At 41.5% G+C, this 26839-nt stretch overlaps 1 protein-coding gene across 3 annotated transcripts in view; it reads right to left on the reverse strand.

The window, feature by feature from the left end:
* Positions 1-352: 352 nt before the first annotated feature.
* The window catches only part of LOC130297699 (uncharacterized), a 55776-nt gene continuing 29289 nt past the window's right edge, over positions 353-26839 (reverse strand). For all 3 annotated transcript variants that reach the window (XM_056550462.1, XM_056550463.1, XM_056550464.1), the window contains 11 exons: positions 25243-25318; positions 21335-21395; positions 19462-19547; positions 17329-17469; positions 13712-13759; positions 10455-10589; positions 8754-8818; positions 6536-6599; positions 1920-1983; positions 1588-1664; positions 353-551 (listed from right to left, as the gene is read on the reverse strand). In XM_056550462.1, coding sequence (XP_056406437.1) covers positions 522-551; positions 1588-1664; positions 1920-1983; positions 6536-6599; positions 8754-8818; positions 10455-10589; positions 13712-13759; positions 17329-17469; positions 19462-19547; positions 21335-21395; positions 25243-25318 — 847 coding nt within the window. In that variant the 3' untranslated portion in view covers positions 353-521. The remainder of the gene's footprint in view (positions 552-1587; positions 1665-1919; positions 1984-6535; positions 6600-8753; positions 8819-10454; positions 10590-13711; positions 13760-17328; positions 17470-19461; positions 19548-21334; positions 21396-25242; positions 25319-26839) is intronic.

Below are 26839 nucleotides of genomic sequence, written 5' to 3' on the forward strand. Positions count from 1 at the left end.
GCAGACTGAAAAAGTGGACATTATAAATTTCGTCTACCTTGTTTGGTGGCTGGTAGTAAGCCATCCGTATAGAGAGAGAAATATTTAGTGTACAGTTAGAGCTGGACAAGCTGGATTTATTTAGTGTTTATGCCTGAGTGTGAAGGATGTATTTGTTACAGAAAAATGACAGGAGAAACTCTGTTTAAATGTTACTCCCTTGTCCCTGTCTATTTGCTATTGGGCTCGTTCTACAGAGCTAATCTCCCACGATATCCCATGGTATGTATAGGAGACATCTGTTAGAGGTAAATTTGGGGACATGTATAGTAGTTTGATAGGAAGAAAGGAGACACCAGAGACTGTCACTTGCTTTGCAGCAGTTTATTGCTATAGATTCTCTACAGGCAGTTTATACGGATAAGGAGTGTTTTCAAGCATTATGGTGATTAGTTACTTAGAAATGTTTTTTTGCGAAGAGGAAAGACGAAGAGCATCTGGAAAGCTTTGAGCTAAGATTCTTGTATAGTTGTCCTGGCGGTTTATTTCAGAGATGCACATCGGCAGTATTCCTATAAAAAAAAAAAAATAAATAAAGTTAAGCCATTTATGCGTGGTTACTGTAAAGCCAGCACTTTTTACACACTAGTAAAGCATGTGCATTGTGCATGAGCTGTCGCCTTTATTGATCCCAATGATCATGTGACCGATTATGTGACTGCTGGAATGCTGGTGGGAAGAAAAGGCTGCTTTACCTGCTAAAAAAAAAAATCCACAAAAAAATACCCCGATAGCAGTTTTTGCAGCTTTTTTTTTTCTTTAATAGTGTTAATTAGTATTAGTGTTAATTAGTATAGGTGCTTTCCCCCAAATGTTTAGTGTAACAAGTCATGTGATCCTTTTATTATGTGACCCAATGAACAACAACATTCAAAGCAATTTTTTTCTAAAGAAGGATATTTGAGGAAAAAACTTAATGCTTTAGGCTTGGTGCACATTTTTACTTCCCTATTGGCATTAATTTGGGAAAATCAGTAACAAATCTGCAGAAAATCTGCAGAATTTCTCAGGCTCTCTCCTTTTCCTGCACATAGCATATGCTAAGCCCCGCCGCCACTTTCTGTGTTGTCTTGAGCTTCTTTGTTACTAGAGACAGAATTCCCCTAACAACAAGCATTGGATACCCTCAGAAGGCCAAGACTTTAGGGCTGTTTTTTGGGGGGATAAGGAGTCATTGGCCCTGATTTAGTGTACATTTCATTGTGTTTTTTCCATGGTATTATTAATGTGGTGGTTTTCTCTATTTTTTCTTTTTTTTTTACAACTGCTCTGAGCTGTCGAGTTTTCCAGAGCACAAATTCACCACATTTTATGTGGGAACATTAGTATATTTTGTTGGGACAGGCCCCTTTTTCGAGAACATTCCCTTTTCCCCCCTGGTGGCCACATTCCCTTTCAGTTTTTCTTAATAAAACAGAGAGTTGGTGAGTTTATTTTTATTTTTTTTTGGTGGCAAAATGTGCGACACAATTTAGGCATGAAACCCCTGAAAAAAAGAAGTCAGAAAGGCTTTGAAGTGTTTGAATCCACAGTCAATGACCTACTTACCGATTTAGATACACATTCTCCTTTTAACCCAACTTCCCCAATAACTGGTGGTAAAGGCAACAACTTTTTAAAGTGACCTTAAGTAGAATAAAGAACAATGTATTAGGCACAGCAAAGTTTATAGTGGTTTAGTATTAGTAAAAAAAAGTTCTTTCATAAGATAGAAAAGAAAAAGAAATCATCTGTTTACATCCCTCCCAACCCCCCATGCACATATAGTCCTGAAAAGTATAAAATCCACAGTAAACTTGGTTCCAATATATTTTGTATATGATTTTGTAAAGTCCGGAGAAACCCTTTATACTTTTCTTTGCCAAGACAATCATACTCACAGTTGAAACCATCAAGAGCGGTATGAAAGTTCAGATTAATATTGGCTTTCAGCCAGGATGCAATCTAGAAACGAAAAATAGTAGTGATTAAAAAAGTCTGGAAAAAGTTGCTTTAGTTTCCTTATGGGAGTTTTAATGCTTAGTGGTAGCGAGACATAGTTTTAGGCTACGTTCACATCTGTTCAGTGCCCCTGGTGCAGAATCTGATTAAATAACCTGAAAAAAAAAAAAAGAACCCGCGGTGTGCACTCATTTCTTTGCGCTGTCAATAAGGTCCGTCAGGTGATGCAGTAGAGCGGCCAAAACTGTATTAGGGTGCATTCCCACGTGCCGTCTTTTGCTGCGTATTTGGTGCTGCGTATTTTCCTACCCATTGACTTCAACAGGGAAAATAAAATATGCTGCAGAAAATACGCAGCAAATACGCCGTATGGGAACGTACCCTTAAGCTTCAAAATGTAATCTGTAACATTGGCCTGGATGTGAACCAAGCCTTACTTACTAGGTAAAATGGGCTAAGTAGTCAAATGGGTGGTCCTGCTTAGTGGTTGACAATTTTCTATGTACATCTGTACAAAGGCAACTGTCAATCTCTGAGTAGCAACGCCCACTTGACTACTTAGCCCAGAAGGAGCAGAAATTTACATGAATAAAGGACAAGTTATCCTGGAATTTTTCCTATCAAACTGTATAGCAATCTGCTCAGCTCCTCCTGCTCTATAACATGTTACCTGCAGATTGTACTGTATTGTAGATAACATCTGCTCAGCTCCTCCTGCTCTATAACATGTTAACTGCAGATTGTACTGTATTGTATATATCCTCTGCTCAGCTCCTCCTGCTCTATAACATGATACCTGCAGATTATACTGTATTGTATATAACATCTGCTCAGCTCCTGCTGCTCTATAACATGTTACCTGCAGATTATACTGTATTGTATATAACATCTGCTCAGCTCCTCCTGCTCTATAACATGTTACCTGCAGATTGTACTGTATTGTATATATCATCTGCTCAGCTCCTCCTGCTCTATAACATGTTACCTGCAGATTGTACTGTATTGTATATAACATCCTCAGCTCCTCCTGCTCTATAACATGATACCTGCAGATTGTACTGTATTGTATATCTCATCTGTTCAGCTCCTCCTGCTCTATAACATGTTACCTGCAGATTGTACTGTATTGTATACATCATCTGCTCAGCTCCTCCTGCTCTATAACATGTTACCTGCAGATTGTACTGTATTGTATATAACATCTGCTCAGCTCCTCCTGCTCTATAACATGTTACCTGCAGATTGTACTGTATTGTATATATCATCTGCTCAGCTCCTCCTGCTCTATAACATGTTACCTGCAGATTATACTGTATTGTATATATCCTCTGCTCAGCTCCTCCTGCTCTATAACATGATACCTGCAGATTATACTGTATTGTATATAACATCTGCTCAGCTCCTCCTGCTCTATAACATGTTACCTGCAGATTGTACTGTATTGTATATATCCTCTGCTCAGCTCCTCCTGCTCTATAACATGATACCTGCAGATTATACTGTATTGTATATAACATCTGCTCAGCTCCTGCTGCTCTATAACATGTTACCTGCAGATTATACTGTATTGTATATAACATCTGCTCAGCTCCTCCTGCTCTATAACATGTTACCTGCAGATTGTACTGTATTGTATATATCATCTGCTCAGCTCCTCCTGCTCGATAACATGTTACCTGCAGATTGTACTGTATTGTATATAACATCTGCTCAGCTCCTCCTGCTCTATAACATGATACCTGCAGATTGTACTGTATTGTATATATCATCTGTTCAGCTCCTCCTGCTCTATAACATGTTACCTGCAGATTGTACTGTATTGTATACATCATCTGCTCAGCTCCTCCTGCTCTATAACATGATACCTGCAGATTTTACTGTATTGTATATATCATCTGCTCAGCTCCTCCTGCTCTATAACATGATACCTGCAGATTGTACTGTATTGTATATATATCATCTGCTCAGCTCCTCCTGCTCTATAACATGATACCTGCAGATTGTACTGTATTATATATATCATCTGCTCAGCTCCTCCTGCTCTATAACATGATACCTGCAGATTGTACTGTATTGTATATATCATCTGCTCAGCTCCTCCTGCTCTATAACATGATACCTGCAGATTGTACTGTATTGTATACATCATCTGCTCAGCTCCTCCTGCTCTATAACATGATACCTGCAGATTGTACTGTATTGTATATAACATCTGCTCAGCTCCTCCTGCTCTATAACATGTTACCTGCAGATTGTACTGTATTGTATATATATCATCTGCTCAGCTCCTTCTGCTCTATAACATGTTACCTGCAGATTGTACTGTATTGTATATATATCATCTGCTCAGCTCCTCCTGCTCTATAACATGTTACCTGCAGATTGTACTGTATTGTATTTATCATCTGCTCAGCTCCTCCTGCTCTATAACATGATACCTGCAGATTGTACTGTATTGTATATATCATCTGCTCAGCTCCTCCTGCTCTATAACATGTTACCTGCAGATTGTACTGTATTGTATATATCATCTGCTCAGCTCCTCCTGCTTTATAACATGTTACCTGCAGATTGTACTGTATTGTATATACATCATCTGCTCAGCTCCTCCTGCTCTATAACATGATACCTGCAGATTGTACTGTATTGTATATATCATCTGCTCAGCTCCTCCTGCTCTATAACATGATACCTGCAGATTGTACTGTATTATATATATCATCTGCTCAGCTCCTCCTGCTCTATAACATGATACCTGCAGATTGTACTGTATTGTATATATCATCTGCTCAGCTCCTCCTGCTCTATAACATGATACCTGCAGATTGTACTGTATTGTATACATCATCTGCTCTATAACATGATACCTGCAGATTGTACTGTATTGTATATAACATCTGCTCAGCTCCTCCTGCTCTATAACATGTTACCTGCAGATTGTACTGTATTGTATATATATCATCTGCTCAGCTCCTCCTGCTCTATAACATGTTACCTGCAGATTGTACTGTATTGTATATATATATCATCTGCTCAGCTCCTCCTGCTCTATAACATGTTACCTGCAGATTGTACTGTATTGTATATATCATCTGCTCAGCTCCTCCTGCTCTATAACATGATACCTGCAGATTGTACTGTATTGTATATATCATCTGCTCAGCTCCTCCTGCTCTATAACATGATACCTGCAGATTGTACTGTATTGTATATATCGTCTGCTCAGCTCCTCCTGCTCTATAACATGATACCTGCAAATTGTACTGTATTGTACATATCATCTGCTCAGCTCCTCCTGCTCTATAACATGATACCTGCAGATTGTACTGTATTGTATATATCATCTGCTCAGCTCCTCCTGCTTTATAACATGATACCTACAGATTGTACTGTATTGTATATATCATCTGCTCAGCTCCTCCTGCTCTATAACATGATACCTGCAGATTGTACTGTATTGTATATATCATATCATGTGCTCAGCTCCTCCTGCTTTATAACATGATACCTGGTCTCGATGAATAACAACAAGTCTTTCTAAAGCCATTTGCAAGACAACAAATGTGGCTACAAGTGAAAATTACATATAAATGGCAACATGACCCATGTAGATAAACAATAGTTTTATGGTTAATCTTCTCTATTATATACATTGGCTGAATATTATGATTACATTTGCATTTATGTATGGGGGCCTCCTAACTATCCACCAACAGTAGATGCCTGGGGGACAGAGAAAGATCAGGCAGTTGGATTTCAACATGCCTGATCCTTTTGTCCATGGATAGTTCTTCTGAGACTATGTCTAAGAGCACCTAGTTGCTTGAAATGCGTCACTCTGATGGGATTTGCTACCATGATGCCATGTACTTGCTGAACTATTTTATGAATGCACAATAAAGAAAATTCTTATTTTTTGGAACCTGCAGAGGAATGATCTTGTTTGTTCTTGTACATATTCTTAGATATAGATAACTTTTAGGGCATAACATTTTTCCCCAGCCATTTCTTGTAAGAAACATCGAGGGCAGCACTTGATGGAAAGGGTACAGGATCCGTGTGGTGCTGACACAGACAACCACGGTAAATGGATAAGAACAGTTTTATTCTGACATTATGCAACGGGTTTCACTGCACATGGGCAGCTTCATCAGGCATCAGATACCTGATGAGCTGCCCATGCGCAGTGAAACGCGTTGCATGATGTCAGAATAAAACTGTTCTTATCCATTTACCATGGTTGTCTGGGTCTGTGCTGCACGGATCCTGTACCCTTTCCTTGAAGTGCCGCCCTCGATGTTTGCTATGCTGTGAGCAGGAAGGCTGCAGACCTTGCTTGTTGTACCTTTACATGATTCTCATTGTTGTGTATTCTGTTACACAACCACCCTGGTAAGCAGAAAGATCGCTGATCTGCCTTACATCTTGGTGAATTTACACTATGAAGGGCTTCTCCTCTTTACTCTGAATTTTTTGTAAGAGACTCGATAGTAAAAACAATGACATTATTACTTTACCAATAAACCATGGGGTGGGGAATTGCTTGTGTACTTACTTTATCATTGCAGCCGCAATTTGAATCCACAGAGATGACTGTGAAAGCAAGGTCAATTTTCAAGCTGGAATGAAAGAAATTATGGTATAATAGTGTGTATACTGTGCATATATTTCTACGCAGCTTCATTGGGGTTTATGTTTGGTTTGGCCCAAAGCATAGGGGATAAAATGTCTAATTGCGCGCGGGGGGGTCGGCTGCAGGACCCCAACGCAATCTCAGAGCCGGCACCCCGGTTTATGATCAGAACGCTGGCTTTGGGCTTCTGTGTTCATGACGTCACAACCCTCTCCATTTATGTCTATGGGAGGGGGCGTGACAACTATGTACTAGGCTAGCCGTCATGCCCCCTCCGATAGACATGAATAGAGGAAGCATTGCGTGATGTCACGAACACGGAAGCCCGATGCCGGCGGGGTTATGGCTCTGAGATGCCATGGGGAAGTCCTGCAGCAGACCCCCGTGATCAGAGGGCAGAGTACCCCCCTTGTCTAGGGGCAGAGTAGTCCTTGAAATGGATTGTACTGGGTTTGAAAAATAAGAACACTCTGCGTATGTGTCATTTTTGGTACTGCAGATTCCCTATTCACGTGAATGAAGCTGCGAGACACAGGCTGGAGACAAAGAGCGCGGCTGTTTTTTTTATTTTTTTTAGTTAAAATAAATAAAAGCCATGTTTTTTTCTGATGTAATATAACCCACTATTTCATGGTAAAGAAAGGTCATAGATTATTCCCCTTTTTATATTCATGTATATTTTTATATATAAAAAAATGCCTGTAAAATTGCAAAAAACTTGCGTCTGTTTAAAAAAATAATAATAATGTGCTCCATGGAAAAGTGATCGTCTGTCTGTGGACACAGTGTATGAAATATACAGTTGTATTTTTTGTTTCTCCCGTATAAAAAAAACATGACATGCTACTTATTGGCAGACACTTTTTTTTAACCCCTTAACGACGCAGCGATTTTTCTTTATTTTGCATTTCCATTTTTTCCTCCTTGCTCTTTTCAAAATCCAGAGCTTTTTAGATTTTCCCATATGAGGCTTGTTGGGACCTTTTAGCGTTTTTTTGTTTCTGCTTGCCCCTTTCTGATCGAGACCCCGCCGTTTCTTTGCGGTGGTCCAGATCAGCCGTACTAAAGGACCAGCACCAGTATTTTACTTGCTTTAGATCCCACAATCAAAGTCGGTCATGGGACCTTACGTGTTTACAACCTTGTAGTGGCAACTACAGGATATTAGCTGCGGCCACTGACTATTGATACCACCCGGGGACCACCCAATATGAAGCCAGATCACGTCAGAAACCCACTCCAAAGCCAGTCCTCCTGAAGAGGAAATCGGTTAAAATCGTTAAAAAAGGTGTCATTTTATTTTATTTTTTTTAAACTAAATCAATTTAAATAATTAATTGCCCTTTCCAAAAGGGTGTTTAAAGGGCGGGGTGGAGGGCAGAAGGAACTTAAAGGGGTTATCCAGGAAAAAAAAATGTTTTTTTATATATCAACTGGCTCCAGAAAGTTAAACAGATTTGTAAATTACTTCTATTAAAAAATCTTAATCCTTTCAGTACTTATGAGCTTCTGAAGTTAAGGTTGTTCTTTTCTGTCTAAGTGCTCTCTGATGACACCTGTCTCGGGAACTGCACAGAGTAGAAGAGGTTTGCTATGGGGATTTGCTTCTAAACTGGGCGGTTCCCAAGACAGGTGTCATCAGAGAGCATTTAGGCAGAAAAGAACAACTCAACTTCAGAAGCTCATAAGTACTGAAAGAATTAAGATTTTTTTATAGAAGTAATTTACAAATCTGTTTAACTTTCTAGAGCCAGTTGATATATACCGTATATAAATTTTCCTGGAATACCCCTTTAAGCTTTGGCTTTATAATGATGTGGTTGTGGCTAGTTGGCTGGGGGGGGGGTCATATGTATGCATAGTTAATAAAAAAAAAAAATGCCTAAAATTTTCGGCAGCGGATAAAAAGTAACAAGCTAAAAACACTGATGGAAATTAAGAATGCGCCAGCTCAATAAGAAATGAGAAAATTAAGAAAAGAAAAGGTATTAGATTATTTTACGCCGCAAAAAACGCTAGGAAAAAATGCTGTGTGAACAAAGCTCAGCATTTCAATCATGTTTCGTAAAAAATCTTTGCATTGCATTTTTCACTTAATATTTTTAGTGTCACTTGACAACTTAAAATAATAAAATCTTACTTTGAAGTGAAGATTAAACTAAAGTATCCATTCTCAAATTTAGGCTGGGCTGGTAGAATTGCATTCTGTGGGGAAAGACATTGTAGCGTTAATTTCACTTCACAATATAAACATCAAGCAGCTTTATCCCTCGAAACCAATATTAATGCTTTGTTGTAATGATGGAAATATCTCACCCATGGCGCTCTATATACGAGCTCTAAACCTTCACATATGTGAAGTGATGTCACTTAAAGCATTTGATGTGTCCTAGAGAAATGTCTAGAGATCTGATTGGTCGGAGTCTTGGTGTTCAGACCCCCACCGATCGCTCGAATCGGCCCGGAGCAGTTTCGCTCCCCGGCTCACTGGTGTAGACAGGCTCCATAGACTACTTTAGAATCCACCCTCTGCGTCAAGACATGGAGAACAGCAAGCCGGGGAGAGAAGTGCTCAGCCGAGACCACCCAGACCCTGCCCAATCATTTTCACTTGTCTAAGACATGTTAAAAGTTTTGTTAAATTTTGGAAAAATTTGCCTGCATTTCATTTGAACTGAAATAAAATTAGCATCTTTGGTAGCCAATATTGTAATATGTACTTTTATACACATGCAGCTGTCTAGAGTTTTACTGGGTGACAATATGAACTTAAAGGGGTACTCCGCTGCTAGACATCTTATCCCCTATCTAAAGGACAGGGGATAAGATGTCTGATCGTAGGGATCCCGTTGCTGGGCCCCCCCAGGAATCTCCCGCAGCACCTGGCGTTCTAAACAAATGGCAGGTATCTGCAGCAGTGGTCATGCCGTCACAGCCACGCCCCCTTTTGCCGTCACACCACGCCCCCTCCATTCATGTCTTTGGGAGGGGGAATGCCGGCTGACACGCTTCCTCCCAAGACATGAATGTAGGGGGTGTGGCATGATGTCATGAGGGGGCGAGGCCATGACATCACGAACAGAGCCTCCAGCTCTGAGCAAGAACGCTGGAGCACCGGAGTAACCCTTTAAAGTGGACCTGTGGCGTATATCCCCCCCAAAAAAGTTTGCACTCATTGAATAGCTCAGGATGCCCCATTCGCACATCTTTTTTTTATAGTTTTTTGATACGCCCCCTTGTTCCTGAGATATGAGGGTTAATTATTTGTCTCACAATTCAGGGAATAGTCAGATGGGCGGGAACTTAATTTAAGAAAAATAGGAGTGGGTGGGGTTATACAGTCAAGTGTGTGTATTAGACTCGTCCCTCAATGTACAGCATTCACACCCCCTGACTTTATAATCCGGCCCATCACCTGACAGTCACGCCCATTATTAAAATTAAGCCCCGCCCATCTGACTGATTCCCTGAATAGTCAGGTAAACTATAAACCCTCATATCTCGGGAACAAGAAGCTTTATAAAGGTGTATGATCAGAGCACTCTATTCATTGTTACTAAAAATTGGGGGTTTATTATAGACTATTAAATCTATAATATCTATGGTAGATGTGCGTAGTCAGTGACTAAATAATTATTTTTAGTGTAAATGGACAACTTTATGTGGATGTACAAGCTTTTCTGCTATTTCACAAGACTACTAAGACGGGACTATTAGACAAGTAAATTGGATGCTATACCCTGGAGGCATCTACCATTCAATGAGTGGGGGCAAATGTCACCATGGCTACCAGAAGGGCTATCCTGATGTCAAACCTTAGTTTATGGTATTTTATACTTACAGCTTCTAAGGTGGCTACAAGTGATGACCCGTCATAGAGCGAAAAGGTCAACTGAATGTCCAGATTGGCTCCGTTATCTGTAAATGTGCAGCTCTTCACAGCTTTTACTGTTATAACAACATTTAAAGCTTCATACTGTAAAAAAAAATAAAAAATAAAAAAAATATTTGTCACTCTCCTATGAAGTTTACTTTATGTTTCAGAAACAAAACATTTGCAATTCTTAAAGGGGTATTCCGCCCCTAAACATCTTATCCCCTATCCAAAGGATTAGGGATTATATGTCTAGGTGCAGTGGTGTACTCCTTTAAAGAACCGCAGAAGTCGTCAGAAGGTAATTGGCTGGTGTACACTAGCCGGGGAACACGAGTTTGTCAGCTGATCACAGGCATTTAATTGATCATTGTTGGCTACATATCGGCCTGGTAAAACAAAGGATGTGTGGGCGACCATTGATCCTGTGATCATTCATGTGGCCTGGTCATTCGGTGCTGGTCATTGTGCAGCCAACTGCTCCTATAAAAGGGCATTTAGGGTGGCTTTAAAGAGGTACTTCGGTAGAATTTTTTTTTTTTTTTATATGAACTGGCTCCAGAAAGTAACACAGATTTGTAAATAACTTTTATTTAAAAAAAAAATGTATCCTTCCAGTACTTATTAGCTGCTGTATACTACAGAGGAAGTTGTGTAGTTCTTTCCAGTCTGACCACAGTGCTCTCTGCTGACACCTCTGTCCATATCAGGGACTGTCCAGAGTAGGAGCAAATCCCCATAGCAAATCTCTCCTGCTCTGGACAGTTCCTGACATGGACAGAGAGCACTGTGGTCAGACTGGAAAGGACTACATGACTTCCTGTAGAGCATACGGCAGCTGATAAGTACTTGGAAGAATTTATATATTTTTTTTTTTAGAAGTAATTTACAAATCTGTTTAACTTTCTGGCACCAGTTGATTTGAAAAAAATAGTTTTCCACCGGAGTACCCCTTTAACACTCGCTCCCATCTATATTGTAAATCTGGAAGAAAAAAAGAAAAGACCAGAGGACGGCACCTTGTGTATCTGGCATCTGAGGAAGGGGTGCTAACCATGAAATGCGTCATTGATGTATCGAATGAAAATCTATTTGATACTATCCTTCTACATTTCCAGCCAATCCCATGGGGATTCCGAGCACCAGGACAAGGTCATTTTCTCTGCCTGTACCTACCTATATTGTATCACTGTCAGTTTCCACCAGGGGCAAGCAAATTACTGTAGTTTCTTTCCGTTCAAACAAAGGGGGACAATGCTGCCATACCTTGCACTGCCACTATACAAAAGTAGGTATTTGCAAAGTTCCAGCCCCTCTTAAACCAATGTAAACAATGAAGGAATCAGAGCACTTGCAAGAGCCATTTCAAACAGCAGGGGGCGCCAGTAATCGGAATATGGTCTTGCCTAGGGATAAGCTGCCAAGTTTTAAAAAGTCCGCTAACCCCCTTTTAATTTTGAAATAGTTTCTAATGTTCATTGCTCATTCTAGGATTTGTCTAGAAGCAGGGCTGGTGCAAGGATTTTTGCCACCCTAGGTGAAAGGTAATATTGGCTCCACCCATTGGCTCCGCCCTTTGATATGCCAGTCTTTACTGCTGGGAAGACACATTGTAACAAAACTCCCTCCTCATGTAATTAATTCATCTCCTTACTACTGGGGTGACACACTGTAACAAACCTCCTCCTCATGTAATCTCCTTACTACTGGGGTGACACACTGTAACAAACCTCCTCCTCATGTAATCACCTTACTACTGGGGTGACACACTGTAACAAACCTCCTCCTCATATAATTTCCTTACTACTGGGGTGACACACTGTAACAAACCTCCTCCTCTTGTAATCTCCTTACTACTGGGGAGACACACTGTAACAAACCCCCTCCTCATGTAATCTCCTTACTACTGGGGTGACACACTGTAACAAACCTCCTCTTCATGTAATCACCTTACTACTGGGGTGACACACTGTAACAAACCTCCTCCTCATGTAATTTCCTTACTACTGGGGTGACACACTGTAACAAACCTCCTCCTCATGTAATCTCCTTACTACTGGGGTGACACACTATAACAAACCTCCTCCTCATGTAATCTCCTTACTACTGGGGTGACACACTATAACAAACCTCCTCCTCATGTAATCTCCTTACTACTGGGATGACACACTGCAACAGACCTCCTCCTCATGTAATCTCCTTACTACTGGGATGACACACTGCAACAAACCTCCTCCTCATGTAATCTCCTTACTACTGGGATGACACACTGCAACAGACCTCCTCCTCATGTAATTTCCTTACTACTGGGGTGACACACTGTAACAAACCTCCTCCTCATGTAATCTCCTTACTACTGGGGTGACACACTGTAACAAACCTCCTCCTCATTTAATCTCCTTACTACTGGGGTGACACACTGTAACAAACCTCCTCCTCATGTAATCTCCTTACTACTGGGGTGACACACTGTAACAAACATACATTATAGAGATGATGGCGTTAGCTGAGCGGGTGCTTAGGATGCTGGCTACTAACTTTTTTGCAGTGTGCAGAGCGGTGCCCCCCATCAAGAGGGCGCTCTAGGTGGCTGCCTATTTTGCCTATAGGCAGAACCGGCCCTGTCTAGAAGCAGAGTAGACATTGTCACCTGTGCCTCTTGTGCCTCAGAGTCATTTATCTTTACCTACTTGGCCCTACTACAGTTTGGGTGCATTCACACGTACAGGATTCTATGCAGATTTGATGCGCAGGATTTGATGCGCAGGATATGATGCGCAGGATATGATGCACAGTATATGATGCGCAGGATATGATGCGCAGGATATGATGCGCAGGATTTGATGCGCAGGATTTGATGCGCAGGATATGATGCGCAGGATATGATGCGCAGGATATGATGCGCAGGATATGATGCGCAGGATTTGATACGCAGGATATGATGCGCAGGATTTGATGCGCAGGATTTGATGCACAGGATATGATGCGCAGGATATGATGCGCAGGATTTGATGCGCAGGATTTGATGCGCAGGATTTTCAATGCAGATTTCAATGTAAACTAAAAATGACTGATCACAGTTTCCAACCTGCAGTTACAAATCCTGCGCATCAAATCTGCGCAGGATCCTGTATGTGTGAACGTACCCTAAATGTTACAGATACACGTTACAAGACCCCTGATAATAGAATAAGATAAGAAAAAAATGATATAAAAGTACATACCTTGGCACCCCAAGATTCAGCAGACCAGGATCCTTGGAAAAACTTGATCTGTAAATAGCAAAAAAAAAAAAAAAAAAAAAATTATTTATTTCAGGTGGGTAAACAGCAGTTTTACCTCATCACATTTCGCACCCCTAAAAAACAAAAAAGGCATAAGAAATGTTACAGGGGTTGTCCAAGATGGTTGCTTTCTTCCAAAAACGGCATAAGCCCTGTGCAAAGGTTGCGTGCGATATTGCAAGTCAGCTCCATAAACATCCAAGGAGCTGAGGTGCAAAACCAGACGCTTCCTTTAGGCCCCATCCACACAATGCTATTTTTGTGGAATGTCCCCATGTTGTCTTAGCGCTACGACCGCTCGAAAATGCACTCTCCATAGACGGCAATGCACTTCCGAGTGGATTTTAGATGCCGTGATCAATAGTGATCTTGGCATCTGGTGAGTAATTGGACAGGTGCTGAAACTGTTGGCATTGCCAGTCGGCAGCCATAGCAGTCTGAGGCCTTCTAAGGGTCTCTTAGGCTGCTGTGTAAGCTCTGCTAATACAGTGACCCCCCGACCTATGATGGCCCCAACATACGATCAATTCAACATACGATGGCCTCTCAGAGGCAGCATCAACATACGATGCTTTTGTATGTCGGGGCCATCGCATAAACGGCTATCCGGCAGCGCAGACTGCTTCAGCTGCCACCGGATAGCCGTGTACGGTGCCCCATGTGGTCCGGTGACGATCACTTACCTGTCCTTGGGGCTCCGGTGCGTCCACTTCGGGATCCCCTGCATCGTCGTCGCTCTCCATCGTCGTCATCACGTCGCTGCGCACGCCGTCCCGTCATCCAATAGGAGCGGCGTGCGTAGCGACGTGATGGCGGCGACGGAGAGCGAGGATGCCGGGGAAGCAGAGGCCTTGCTGGAGCGTCGGGGACACCTCGGGGACGCGGCGACAGCGATGGACGGCGACGAGTGGTGATGGTCCAGAGCGGCGGGGACAGGGGAGTACAACTTCTTCTAACAGTGGTCTACAACCTGCGGACCTCCAGATGTTGCAAAACTACAACACCCAGCATGCCCGGACAGCCAACGGCTATTTAAATTAATGGTGCCAGAAAGTTAAACAGATTTGTAAATTACTTCTATTAAAACATTTTTTTTTATCCTTCCAGTACTTTTCAGTAGCTGTATGCTACAGAGGAAATTCTTTCTTTTTGAATTTCTTTTTTGTCTTGACCACAGTGCTCTCTGCTGACACCTGATGCCCGTATCAGGAACTGTCGAGAGCAGGAGAAAATCCTCATAGCAAACCTTCTGTCTGACCACAGTGCTCTCTGCTGACACATCTGTCCATTTGAGGAACTGTCCAGAGCAGGATAGGTTTGCTATGGGGATTTGCTCCTACTCTGGACAGTTCCTAAAATGGACAGAGGTGTCAGCAGAGAGCGCTGTGGTCGGACAGAAAGGATAATTCAATAAGAAAAGAACTTCCTGTGGAGCAAATAGAAGCAGATAAGTACTGGAAGGATAAAGATTTTTTAATAGAAGTTATTTACAAATCTGTTTAACTTTCTGGCACCAGTACATTTAAAAAAAAAAAAAAAAGTTTTCCACCCGAGTACCCCTTTAATTGATGTCTTTAAACATAACTTATAAAGTACTTTGTATATGTTATCAACCAGCACATTTAAATATTCGTGCGCCATATTATTTCACAAACTAAACTTTTAATATATTGTTCCTTATGTAATTATAAGACACTTTGCTATTTACTTGCTGTTAAAATTCTCATCCTTTATATGTTTTTAATGTGATTGAAAAAACGGCCACTAGGTGGCTCTGTCCGGTTCCCGAGCAACTCCCAGCCTAGCTGTAGACCAGATTCAGGAAGTGCGTGCCGGACATGGGGAGGCACAGCTCTCGCAGGCTACAATGATGACACGCCTGCTGGGGAACGCCCACTTTCTCCTGCTGGGAGCTCACACAATGTGAGCAAGGACAAAAGATATGATACACAGCTTTTTAAAACTCAGAAAATCTTTTTTAATGGCAGGAGGGGTGTTAGGAGTAGTTAGGGAATATAATCTGAGTTAGTTTAGAAAATATGGTTTGATGACAGGTTCTCTTCAATTGTTCTGAAAAACATGAAACTTTCACAGTTTGACCAAATATATACAGTGGTCCCTCAAGTTACAATATTAATTGGTTCCAGGGCGACCATTGTATGTTGAAACCATTGTATGTTGAGACCAGAACTCTATGGAAACCTGGTAATTGGTTCTGAAGCCACCAAAATGTCATCCAAAAATAGGAAAAAGTGAGGATTAAAGAAAAATAAGTAGATAACTAATATAGATAAATCAAAACCTTATATATAAAAGTAAGAAAGATCTGCTGGGAGCTGTAATCACTGTCTATGTCAGTGTTTCCCAAGCAGGGAGCCTTCAGATGTTGCAAAACTACAACTCCCAGCATGCCCGGACAGCCGACGGCTGTCCGGGCATGATGTGAGTTGTATTTTTGCAACAACTGAGGCCACCCTGCTTGGGAAATACTGGTCTATGTAGAGGACAGGAGCTTCTTCAGGGTCCTGTACAGTACACAAAGTGTCCTAAAAAGTAATGGAGTCACCCTCACCTGGTGTCCAAAGGATCAGCTAACCCTGGTACAGGTAAAGAGTACAGAACATGTAATACCTCCCTGTACTGTAGGGGGCGCTACCAGACACCAGTCAGTGCATGCACTTCAGTAATACAGGTAAAGAGTACAGAACATGTAATACCTCCCTGTACTGTAGGGGGCGCTACCAGACACCAGTAAGTGCATACACTTCAGTAATACAGGTAAAGAGTAGTACAGAACATGTAATACCTCCCTGTACTGTAGGGGGCGCTACCAGACACCAGTCAGTGCATGCACTTCAGTAATACAGATAAAGAGTACAGAACATGTAATACCTCCCTGTACTGTAGGGGGCACTACCAGACACCAGTCAGTGCATACACTTCAGTAATACAGGTAAAGAGTACAGAACATGTAATACCTCCCTGTACTGTAGGGGGCGTTACCAGACACCAGTCAGTGCATGCACTTCAGTAATACAGGTAAAGAGTAGTACAGAACATGTAATACCTCCCTGTACTGTAGGGGGCGCTACCAGACACCAGTCAGTGCATGCACTTCAGTAATACAGGTAAAGAGTACAGAACATGTAATACCTCCCTGTACTGTAGGGGGCACTACCAGACACCAGTCCGTGCATACACATCAGTAATACAGGTAAAGAGTAGTACAGAACATGTAATACCTCCCTGTACTGTAGGGGGCGCTACCAGACACCAGTCAGTGCATGCACTTCAGTAATACAGGGGTTTTTCAAGTGAATGCCCATTCTGATTGGTCAGATCTTCCAGTCATTGACATGTTTTACAGATCTGGACGGTCCGTACATTGTATGTTGAGTCTGGTTTCAACTTACAATGGTCCAGAATAGACCATTGTATGTTGAAACTATTGTATGTTGAGGCCATTGTAAGTTGAGGGATCACTGTGTATATATATATATATATATATACATATATACATATATACACCAAAAGATGCTCTCTGTTAGAGCTATTACCTTAGATGATATTTGGGTTACCACTTGTTTGGCCAGTGCGAGAATGACGTTGCTGCCAATATTCCAACTTTGCGATTCTGTTTTAGTCAGTTCATATTTTCCAATTTCTCCCCAGGCTACTTGTTGGTTTCCTATTTCAGTCTGAAACAGAAAAGACGAAACAGTTTTCTTTCAAGCACCAAGATTCGATAATTCGATACATTCATCAATACATATCAGCATGTGATATCAGGACTGCGAAAATGTGCGGAATGGCCGCACGTTCCAATGTTCCGGCGGGCGCTATGGCGGGCGCTATGGCTGCCTCAAAGGGGTACTCTGCCCCACTGTGGATGCACTGATGCACGGAAGCCTAATGTTACGCCCCCTCCATTCATGTCTATGGGAGGGGGTGTGATGGTTAGTACACAGCTGTCACGCCTTCTCACATAGACATGAAGGGGGGGGGGCAGCTGTGGTTGCTAGTTATACAGATGACTGGGGTGTCCCCCGCAGATTGCAGGGGTCCTCTGCAGCCAAACCCCCACAATTGAACATCTTATTCACTATCCTTTGAGTAGGGGATAAGATGTTTAAGAGCGGAGTACCCCTTTAAAGTGGTACTCCGGTGGAAATTTTTTTTATTTTTTTATCAACTAATGCCAGAAAGTTAAACAGATTTGTAAGTTACTTCTATTTGAAAAATCTTATTCCTTCCAGTACTTATTAGCTGCTGAATACTACAGAGAAAATTCTTTTCTTTTTGGAACACAGAGCTCTCTGCTGACATCACAAGCACAGTGCTCTCTGCTGACACGTCTGTCCATTTTAAGAACTGTTCAGAGTAGGAGAAAATCCCCATAGAAAACATATGCTGATCTGGACAATTCCTAAAATGGACAGAGATGTCAGCAGAGAGCACTGTGCGCGTGATGTCAGCAGAGAGCTCTGTGTTCCAGAAAGAAAATAATTTCCTCTGTAGTATTCAGCAGCTAATAAGTACTGGAAGGAATACGATTTTTTAATAGAAGTAATTTACAAATCTGTTTAACTTTCTGGCACCAGTTGATTTAAAAAAAAAACTTTTTCCACCGGAGTACCTCTTTAAGGAAACATGTTATTCTGCCTTCTCAAAATGTGATCCCAATGAGGCTGCAAATACTAATGCAATGGGAAAATGAAAAAGTCATCTAGGCCAGTGGTCTCAAACTGTGGCCCTCCAAATGTTGCAAAACTTAAACTCCCAGCATGCTTGGGCAGCCATTTGCAACAGTTTGAGACCACTGATCTAGGGAGCTGTTTCTCCTCGTTCTTCATCGGGTCCATGATGGACCTAATAAAGAATGAGGCTAATCTATGTTTAGTTATTTTGACATCGCTTTCGCCTGCCAACTCTGTCCTTGTCAAGAATTGCCCAAATCCCCACAGCAAACCTCTCCTGCTCCTGGACAGTTCATGATATGGACAGAGGTGGCAGCAGAGAGCACTGTGGTCAGACAGAAAGGACTACACAACTTCCTCTGGAGCATACAGCAGCTGATAAGTACTGGAAGGATCAAGAATTGTATATAGAAGTCATTTACAAATCATTATAACTTTCTGGCACCAGTTGATTTGAAAGTATTATTTTTCCTCTGGAGTACCCCTTTAACAGCCCATATTATCGCCTCTTGGGCCTTTAGGTTTGGGTCAAATCAAATTAACTTTAGTAGCTTCCAATGTTCACTGTATCAAACGTAGAAAGATACACTATGAGGGTAGGTTCACACGCGCAGATTTTTTAGCGGGTTTTCCCGCTGCGTATTTGAAAGTGGACGGGCTCTTCTCCGTGTTTGCAGCAGATTTTCCGCGGTGGAATGTACACTGCGGAAAATCGGCCGCCAGCCCCATTGAAGTCAGTAGGGACTGTGGCGGATTTTCCACAGCGTAAATTCCGCCGCGGAAAATCTGCTGCGAACAGCCAAGAAGAGCCCGCCCACTTTCAAATACGCAGCGGAAAACCCGCTACAAAATCTGCGCGTGTGAGCGTACCGTGAATTATTTAAAAAAAAAAAAAAAGTAGTTTGCAATCGAAAAGAAATTTAGGAATGAGTGTGAAAACATATAAACAATGATACAAGTCCTGAAATGAAATGGAAGTTAAGATGAACTTACAATGATTTCTCCAACAGCATTGCCACCCTGTTGTTTTACTGCAGTAAATTGATTGCGGCATTCCGTCGTACCGATTTGATAAGCTTCTGTAAAAATTGAAAAAAAGTTGGGGAATTTTGTAATTGGGATTATAATTTCAAACAAAAAATAGGTATTTATACTAGGGATCGACCGATTATCGGTATGGCCGATATTATCGGCCGATAATCACGATTTTGGGCATTATCGGTATCGGCAATTACCTTGCCGATAAGCTGATAATGCCCCACCTCCCGCACCGCCCCAACCCGCCGCACCGCACCCCCGACCCACCGCACCGCGTCGCAGCCCCCACCGTGATGCTGGGCGGTATACCGGTATGGATTTTTGCCCATACCGCTATACCGGTCGGGCCCCTCCCCCACCCTCCGAGTCAATAAAAAAATTAAACTTACCCGTAATGGGGGTGATCCGGGCCATCCATCGTTCATGTAGTGTCCGGGGGCGTTCCGGATGGAGGGTGAACCGGTCCGGGCTGTCCTTCTTCTCCGGCGGTCATCTTCTCCACTCCGGGCAGGCTCCGGCCTAGTACACTGCATAGACGCCGCTACGCCGTGACGTCAGGTGCGTCGCTGCGCACGGGCGTCACTGCGCAGCGGCGTCTATGCAGCGTACTAGGCCGGAGCCTGCCCGGAGTGGAGAAGATGACCGCCGGAGAAGAAGGACAGCCCGGACCGGTTCACCCTCCATCCGGAACGCCCCCGGACACTACATGAACGATGGATGGATGGCCCGGACCACCCCGACAGGTAGGGGAGAGAAGCGGGTGGCGGCGGCGGCCTATGGCCCCGCAAAAGCCACTGCAGATCATTGATTTAAAGCACCCGCTGTAAATCAATGATCTGCAGCGGTGTCGCAGGGGGTTAAATAGCCGATAACTTATACCGGAATATCGGTATAAGTTATCGGCTATCGGCCCTAACATGCACCGATTATCAGTATCGGTACCGATATCGGTCGATCCCTAATTTATACCAAGCAGCGTGTTTTGCATCAATCTGGAATAAAAGAATCACTGACTGCTATTGTCTGGAGGAGTCAGAAACCTTCCCTTATGTGTTCTAGGGGAAGAGGGGGTAGTTTTTTTTAGTTAATTTTTTGGCTAAAAAAAACCAAACTGTTCTTATAGACATGAATGGAGGGAGCGTGACGTCATGAGGGGGCGGGGCATGATGTCACGACAACACATGCCCAGACCCAGTGTTTTGAACATAATGTTTAGAACGTCAGGTGACTGTACGGAGAATGCAGGGAGTCCCAGCGGCCGGAACCTATCCTTTGAATAGGGGATAAGATGTCTAGGGGCGGAGTACCACTTTAAAGACATCTTTCTGTATAGTATTGGTATAGTATTTTATACAACTGAGTCTGCCAGCTCTATATTTGCTGACAGGGAGATAAAACAAATGATGCCTATCTCTTAGCATATAGTTGATGGCAAAGTTATAAAATCATGTTGTTTTTCTAAGCTCATGCAAGCCTCCTCTCACCCCCACAGCCCACTCCCTGCATGATTGATGTACAAGACTCAGTGCTGAAAGCCAAACCCTGTACATCAAACATACAATACAAGGAGGGGTAGGGGAGGGAGGAGGCATGGATGCTGCAGCTCAGCCCAGCTCCAATGTCTCTTGAGCTTGGAAGAAAAGCATAACTTTGCAAACAGACTTCAGCTAAGAGACAAGAATTTTTTGTTTTATCATTCTATCTGCTGTCTTATACCCTATGAGCATGATATAGAGCTGACAGATTCCCTTTACGGCAAGTAACATAATAGCAAAGGTATGTAAAATGGAGCGCACAAAAAAGTTACATGTTAAGAGGCACTACTTACTTGTTGCTTGTGAGTTTACATAGTTCAGTCTTTCAACACAGAGCTGAAGAATAAATTTCAGCTAAAGGGTTAAGAAAAAATCTGTTAGTCCAAAAGTAAAGTACCAGACATTAGTAGCATGTCACATAAGAAAATGAGAAGAATTTAAAAAGTACTTATGTACAATTTTAACTGTGATAAAGGTTAGTTGTTGCTAAGGAGAGAAAAAATTCCCTTAGGGGTTGTAAAGTAAAAAAAAAAAAAAAATAATAAAAAAGGTCAATTAACCTTAAAAAAATCTGCCCATGTCCACCTTTTAAAGGGGTACTCCGGTGGAAAACATTTTTTTTTTAGGTCTTTTTAAGTCAACTGGCTCCAGAAAGTCTAATAGATTTGTAAATGACTTCTATTAATTTTTTTTAATCCTTTCAGTACTTATTAGCAGCTGTATACTACAGAGGAAATTATTTTCTTTTTGGATTTCTTTTTTGTCTGACCACAGTGCTCTCTGCTGACCTCTGCTGTCCATTTTAGGAACTGTCCAGAGCAGCATCTGTTTGCTATGGGGATTTTCTCCTGTTTTGGACAGTTCCTGACACGGACAGAGGTGTCAGCAGAGAGCACTGTGGTCAGACAGAAAAGAAATTCAAAAAGAAAATAATTTGTATATAGCTGCTAAAAAGTACTGGAAGGATTAAGTAATTTACAAATCTGTTTAACTTTCTGGCACCAGTTCATAAAAAAAAATGTTTTCCACCGGAGAACCCCTTTAACCCCTTCCTTCAGGATGCACTCTGGGCCTTAATGACTAGTTTTACATGTACAGGTAAAATAGCTATAACTTTTTTTATTTATTTTTTATTATTAAGGTAAAGTTTGTGTCCTTTTTTTTCCCAAAACAAAAATTTTTTCAACATTTGATTTACCAAAAAGCAAATATATTTTCAAACAATTTGGGCAGATCCAAACTTTAAAAAGACTTATCTGTCAAAAAGGTCGGATTTGATTGACAGCGGGCCTGCTACATGAACTTCCGCGGCTCATAATTTAAGATCACAATAGGTCTCACTCCTGAGCAAAGCTTTTGACAAGTATGGGCAACATGTTCAATGTTTTTTTTTTTTATGATAGATTTTTAACAGTAAAACTATTTTCTTGAAGGAGTTGAAGAGGAAACAATCAAAATTCTAGTCTTTCCACCATTATGTGTCAGTTATTTTGATATATGAGGTACGATAATTAAAGGGGTTATCCAGGAACAAACTTTTTTTTTTATATATCAACTGGCTCCAGAAATTTTAACAAATTTGTAAATTACTTCTTTTAAAAAATCTTAATCCTTTCAGTACTTATGAGCTTCTGAAGTTAAGGTTGTTCTTTTCTGTCTAAGTCCTCTCTGATGACACCTGTCTCAGGAAATGCCCAGTTTAGGAGCAAATCCCCATAGCAAACCTCTTCTAAACTGGGCGGTTCCCGAGACAGGTGTCATCAGAGAGCACTTAGACAGAAAAGAACAACCTTAATTTCAGAAGCTCATAAGTACTGAAAGGATTAAGATTTTTTAATAGAAGTAATTTACAAATCTGTTTAACTTTCTGGAGCCAGTTGATATATATAAAAAAGTTTTTTCCTGGAATACCCCTTTAAAGATGTTATCCAGGAATATAAAAAACTGAGCTAATTTCTTTCAAAAACCGTCTCCAGGCTGTGTGTGGTATTACAACTTTTCTCCACTCTCTTCAATGGAATTGAGATGCCGAACCACACCCAACCTGGAGACAGATGATGAACTGTTTTTGAAAGAATTTAGCTCTGTTTTTCTATTCCTGGACAACTCCTTTAAAGTCAATGCTTTAGGGGCAGGGCTTTGTGTGAGATTGTCAGGGGCTTATTTATTATTGTTATACTCAGAAAATATCTTCTGGGGACTTATATTTTTTAAAATCATTTGTTTGTTTATTTATGTATTTATTTTTACTTTTACTTTTTAATTTCTACCATAACCAGCGCTTTCATAGCAGCCACAGTTACAGTTTCACTGTCGAACAGCATGATCATGTGACCAGCCACCAGGGGATCACATGATCCCTGGGACCAATGGAATCAAGGGCACTTCCGCTACCATCATTCCATAAAATGCAGGTATATAAGCGCTGTGCACATCAGGAAAGCAGAAATGGTAAAAGACTTCTTCTGCCTTGTCTTGAGGGAATATGGCTGTTCATGACAACCATGCATCTGAACTATGGTCACATGATATGTGGCTCCTAGATACGTCACATCAAAAAACAGAAAAAACTGTAATTAAATTAATAAAAAAAATCATGTAAAAGCCTTAAAGGGGTACGGCGGTGAAAAACTTTTTTTTTTTTTTTTTTTTTTTTTAAATCAACTGGTGCCAGAAAGTTAAACAGATTTGTAAATGACTTCTATTAAAAAATCTTAATCCTTCCAGTACTTATTAGCTGCTGAATACTACAGTGGAAATTCTTTTCCGTTTGAAACACAGAGCTCTCTGATGACATCACGAGCACAGTGCTCTCTGCTGACATCTCTGTCCATTTTAGGAACTGCCAGCGTAAAAGGAAATCCCCATAGCAAACATATGCTGCTCTGGACAGTTCCTATAATGGACAGAGATGTCAGCACAGAGCACTGTGCTTGTGATGTCAGCAGACAGCTCTGTGTTTCAAACGGAAAAGAATTTCCACTGTAGTATTCAGCAGCTAATAAGTACAGGAAGGATTAAGATTTTTTTAATAGAAGTCATTTACAAATCTGTTTAACTTTCTGGCACCAGTTGATTTAAAAAAAAAAAAAAAAAAAAAACGTTTTTCACCGGAGTACCCCTTTAATAGTACTGATAAAAAAAAAAAATACAACCTGTCCGGCAAAACATAAAAAAATTTGATAGGTTTCCATAAAATTCTGTATGTACCTTTTGCTGAACCCTATCTGTTCTACATTGGCTTGAGTGCATCTCATGGACATTTTATATAATTTTATATGCTCGACCTACGATGGCCCCGACATACGATCATTTCAGCATACGATGGTCTCTCAGAGGCAGCATCAACATACGATGCTTTTGTATGTCGGGGCCATCGCATAAACGGCTATCTGACAGCGCAGACTGCTTCAGCTGCCACCGGATAGCCGTTTACGGTGCCCCGTGTGGTCCGCTGACGATCACTTACCTGTCCTCGGGGCTCCGACGCGTCCTCTTCGGGATCCCCTGCATCGTCAGCGCTCTCCATCGTCATCATCACGTCACTGCGCACGCCGTCCCGTCATCCAATAGGAGCAGCGTGCGTAGCGACGTGATGGCGGCGACGGAGAGCGAGGATGGCGGGGAAGCAGAGGCCTTGCCGGAGCGTCGGGGACACCTCGGGGACACCTCGGGGATGCGGCGACTGCGATGGACGGCGACATCCAGGGCAGCGGTGACGAGCGGTGACGGTCCGGATCGGCAGGGACACGTGAGCACAACTTCCTATACCAGTGGTCTTCAACCTGCGGACCTCCAGATGTTGCAAAACTACAACACCCAGCATGCCCGGACAGCCGTTGGCTGTCCGGGCATGCTGGATGTTGTAGTTTTGCAACATCTGGAGGTCCGCAGGTTGTAGACCACTGTCCTATACTTTACATTGCACGGATCCCTCAACATACGATGGTTTCAACAAACGATGGTCCATTTGGAACGGATTACCATGGTATGTTGAGGAACCACTGTAATTATTAGTAAACACATGATACAGTGTGGTATAGCTGCAATATAAAAATAAAAAAAATGAAAAAAAATTCCTGTAGTAAATGACATTTGAAAAAAAAGAAAATCTCTTGTTGGTGTCAGAGGAGAATGGGCAGACTTGTATATATATGTAAATGTCATGTTTTTCCTATATATTAATAAAAGAGATACTTACAATACTCCGTAGTAATTTCACAATTAAGTCCACAATACTCTTTATCACTGAGGTACTAAGGCTTACTATCTTGTCCCTGAAAAAAAAAAAAAAAATCGAGAGATTATCATTAGCTTTAAAATAAATTTAAAAAAAACACAGTTTGCCTTATTGCTATTCTTGCCATTCTCCATTAGATCTGGGGATCTGCCTTTGCATATTCTGAAAGGAAACCTAATTTTGCCCCTTTCTGTTTAATTTTATTTGATTTCCATGGAATACATTTTTCACCCCCACTAGCGCTTCAATGAGTATAATAGGTAAAAACTGGATTATTCCTGGCACTACACAAGTTTTTGCTATTACAAAAATGATCACCATGAATAATTAAGGGTTATTCAGGAAAAAAACTTTTTATATATATATCAACTGGCTCCAGAAAGTTAAACAGATTTGTAATTTACTTCTATTAAAAAATCTTAATCCTTTCAGTACTTATGAGCTTCTGAAGTTAAAGTTGTTCTTTTCTGTCTAAGTGCTCTCTGATGACACCTGTCTCGGGAACCGCCCAGTTTAGAAGCAAATCCCCATAGCAAACCTCTTCTAAACTGGGAGTTTCCCGAGACACGTGTCATCAGAGAGCACTTAGATAGAAAAGAACAACCTTAACTTCAGAAGCTCATAAGTACTGAAAGGATTAAGATTTTTTAATAGAAGTAATTTACAAATCTGTTTAACTTTCTGGAGCCAGTTGATATATATAAAAAATGTTTTTTCCTGGAATACCCCTTTAAGCTTGTATGGACTTTTTCTGCCGGCAAGTATGTATGGACGTGTGTCTGGTTGTTTGTCTATGTTGGATCCCTCTCGGGGCCTCGGAGTGGCCTCCTGTGTATCTTGTGGATCCCTTTGGTATACCTTATCTCCTTATTGTTGGTTGTTGGGGTACTCTGGGACCTTTGGGAGGTGCTGTTCTTTCTGTTTATGTTATTTTGCCATGGGGCGATGTTTGTCATCTTTCTATGCAAAACTTAAATAAATACTTGAAAAAAAATACTCTTAATGGTGGGGAGGAGGTATTTTTGGGGGATTTCACTGGTATTGAGCCCCTGAGACCCCCCTCCATGGTGCACAGCTATTTCTCATTCTTTACATTTCAGGGCACGTTTGGCAGTATTACTCCCACAGGGACTTCCTTTCCCTTACTTTTCTGGCCAATCATAGCACAGCACCTACTCATTACTACCATGCCATAGTGCTGGGGAAAGTGCACTTGACTGAACAGGCTTGTACTGGGAAGATTTACAGTAGACTACTATACATGACATGTGGATAGAGAAGGAGCTACTGAATGAAAGAACAGAATAGAATAGGAAAACACGGTACTCACTTACTCTGGAGAATCTTCTAAGACTTTATTAGAATTCATGGCAAGGCAGATAAAAACAGACATACAGGGGCTTTACTTGGCCCAGTAAAACCCCTGCCTGTCTGTTTTAATCTGCCTTGCTAGGAAGTCTAATAAAGTTTAAGAAGATTCTCCCGAGAGAAATGAGTACTGTGTTTTCCTATTCTATTCTCTGTATAGACTTGAGCTTTTCATATATACAATTCTGGC

This window comes from Hyla sarda, chromosome 13 (genome assembly GCF_029499605.1).
Source record: "Hyla sarda isolate aHylSar1 chromosome 13, aHylSar1.hap1, whole genome shotgun sequence".
NCBI lineage: Eukaryota > Metazoa > Chordata > Amphibia > Anura > Hylidae > Hyla > Hyla sarda.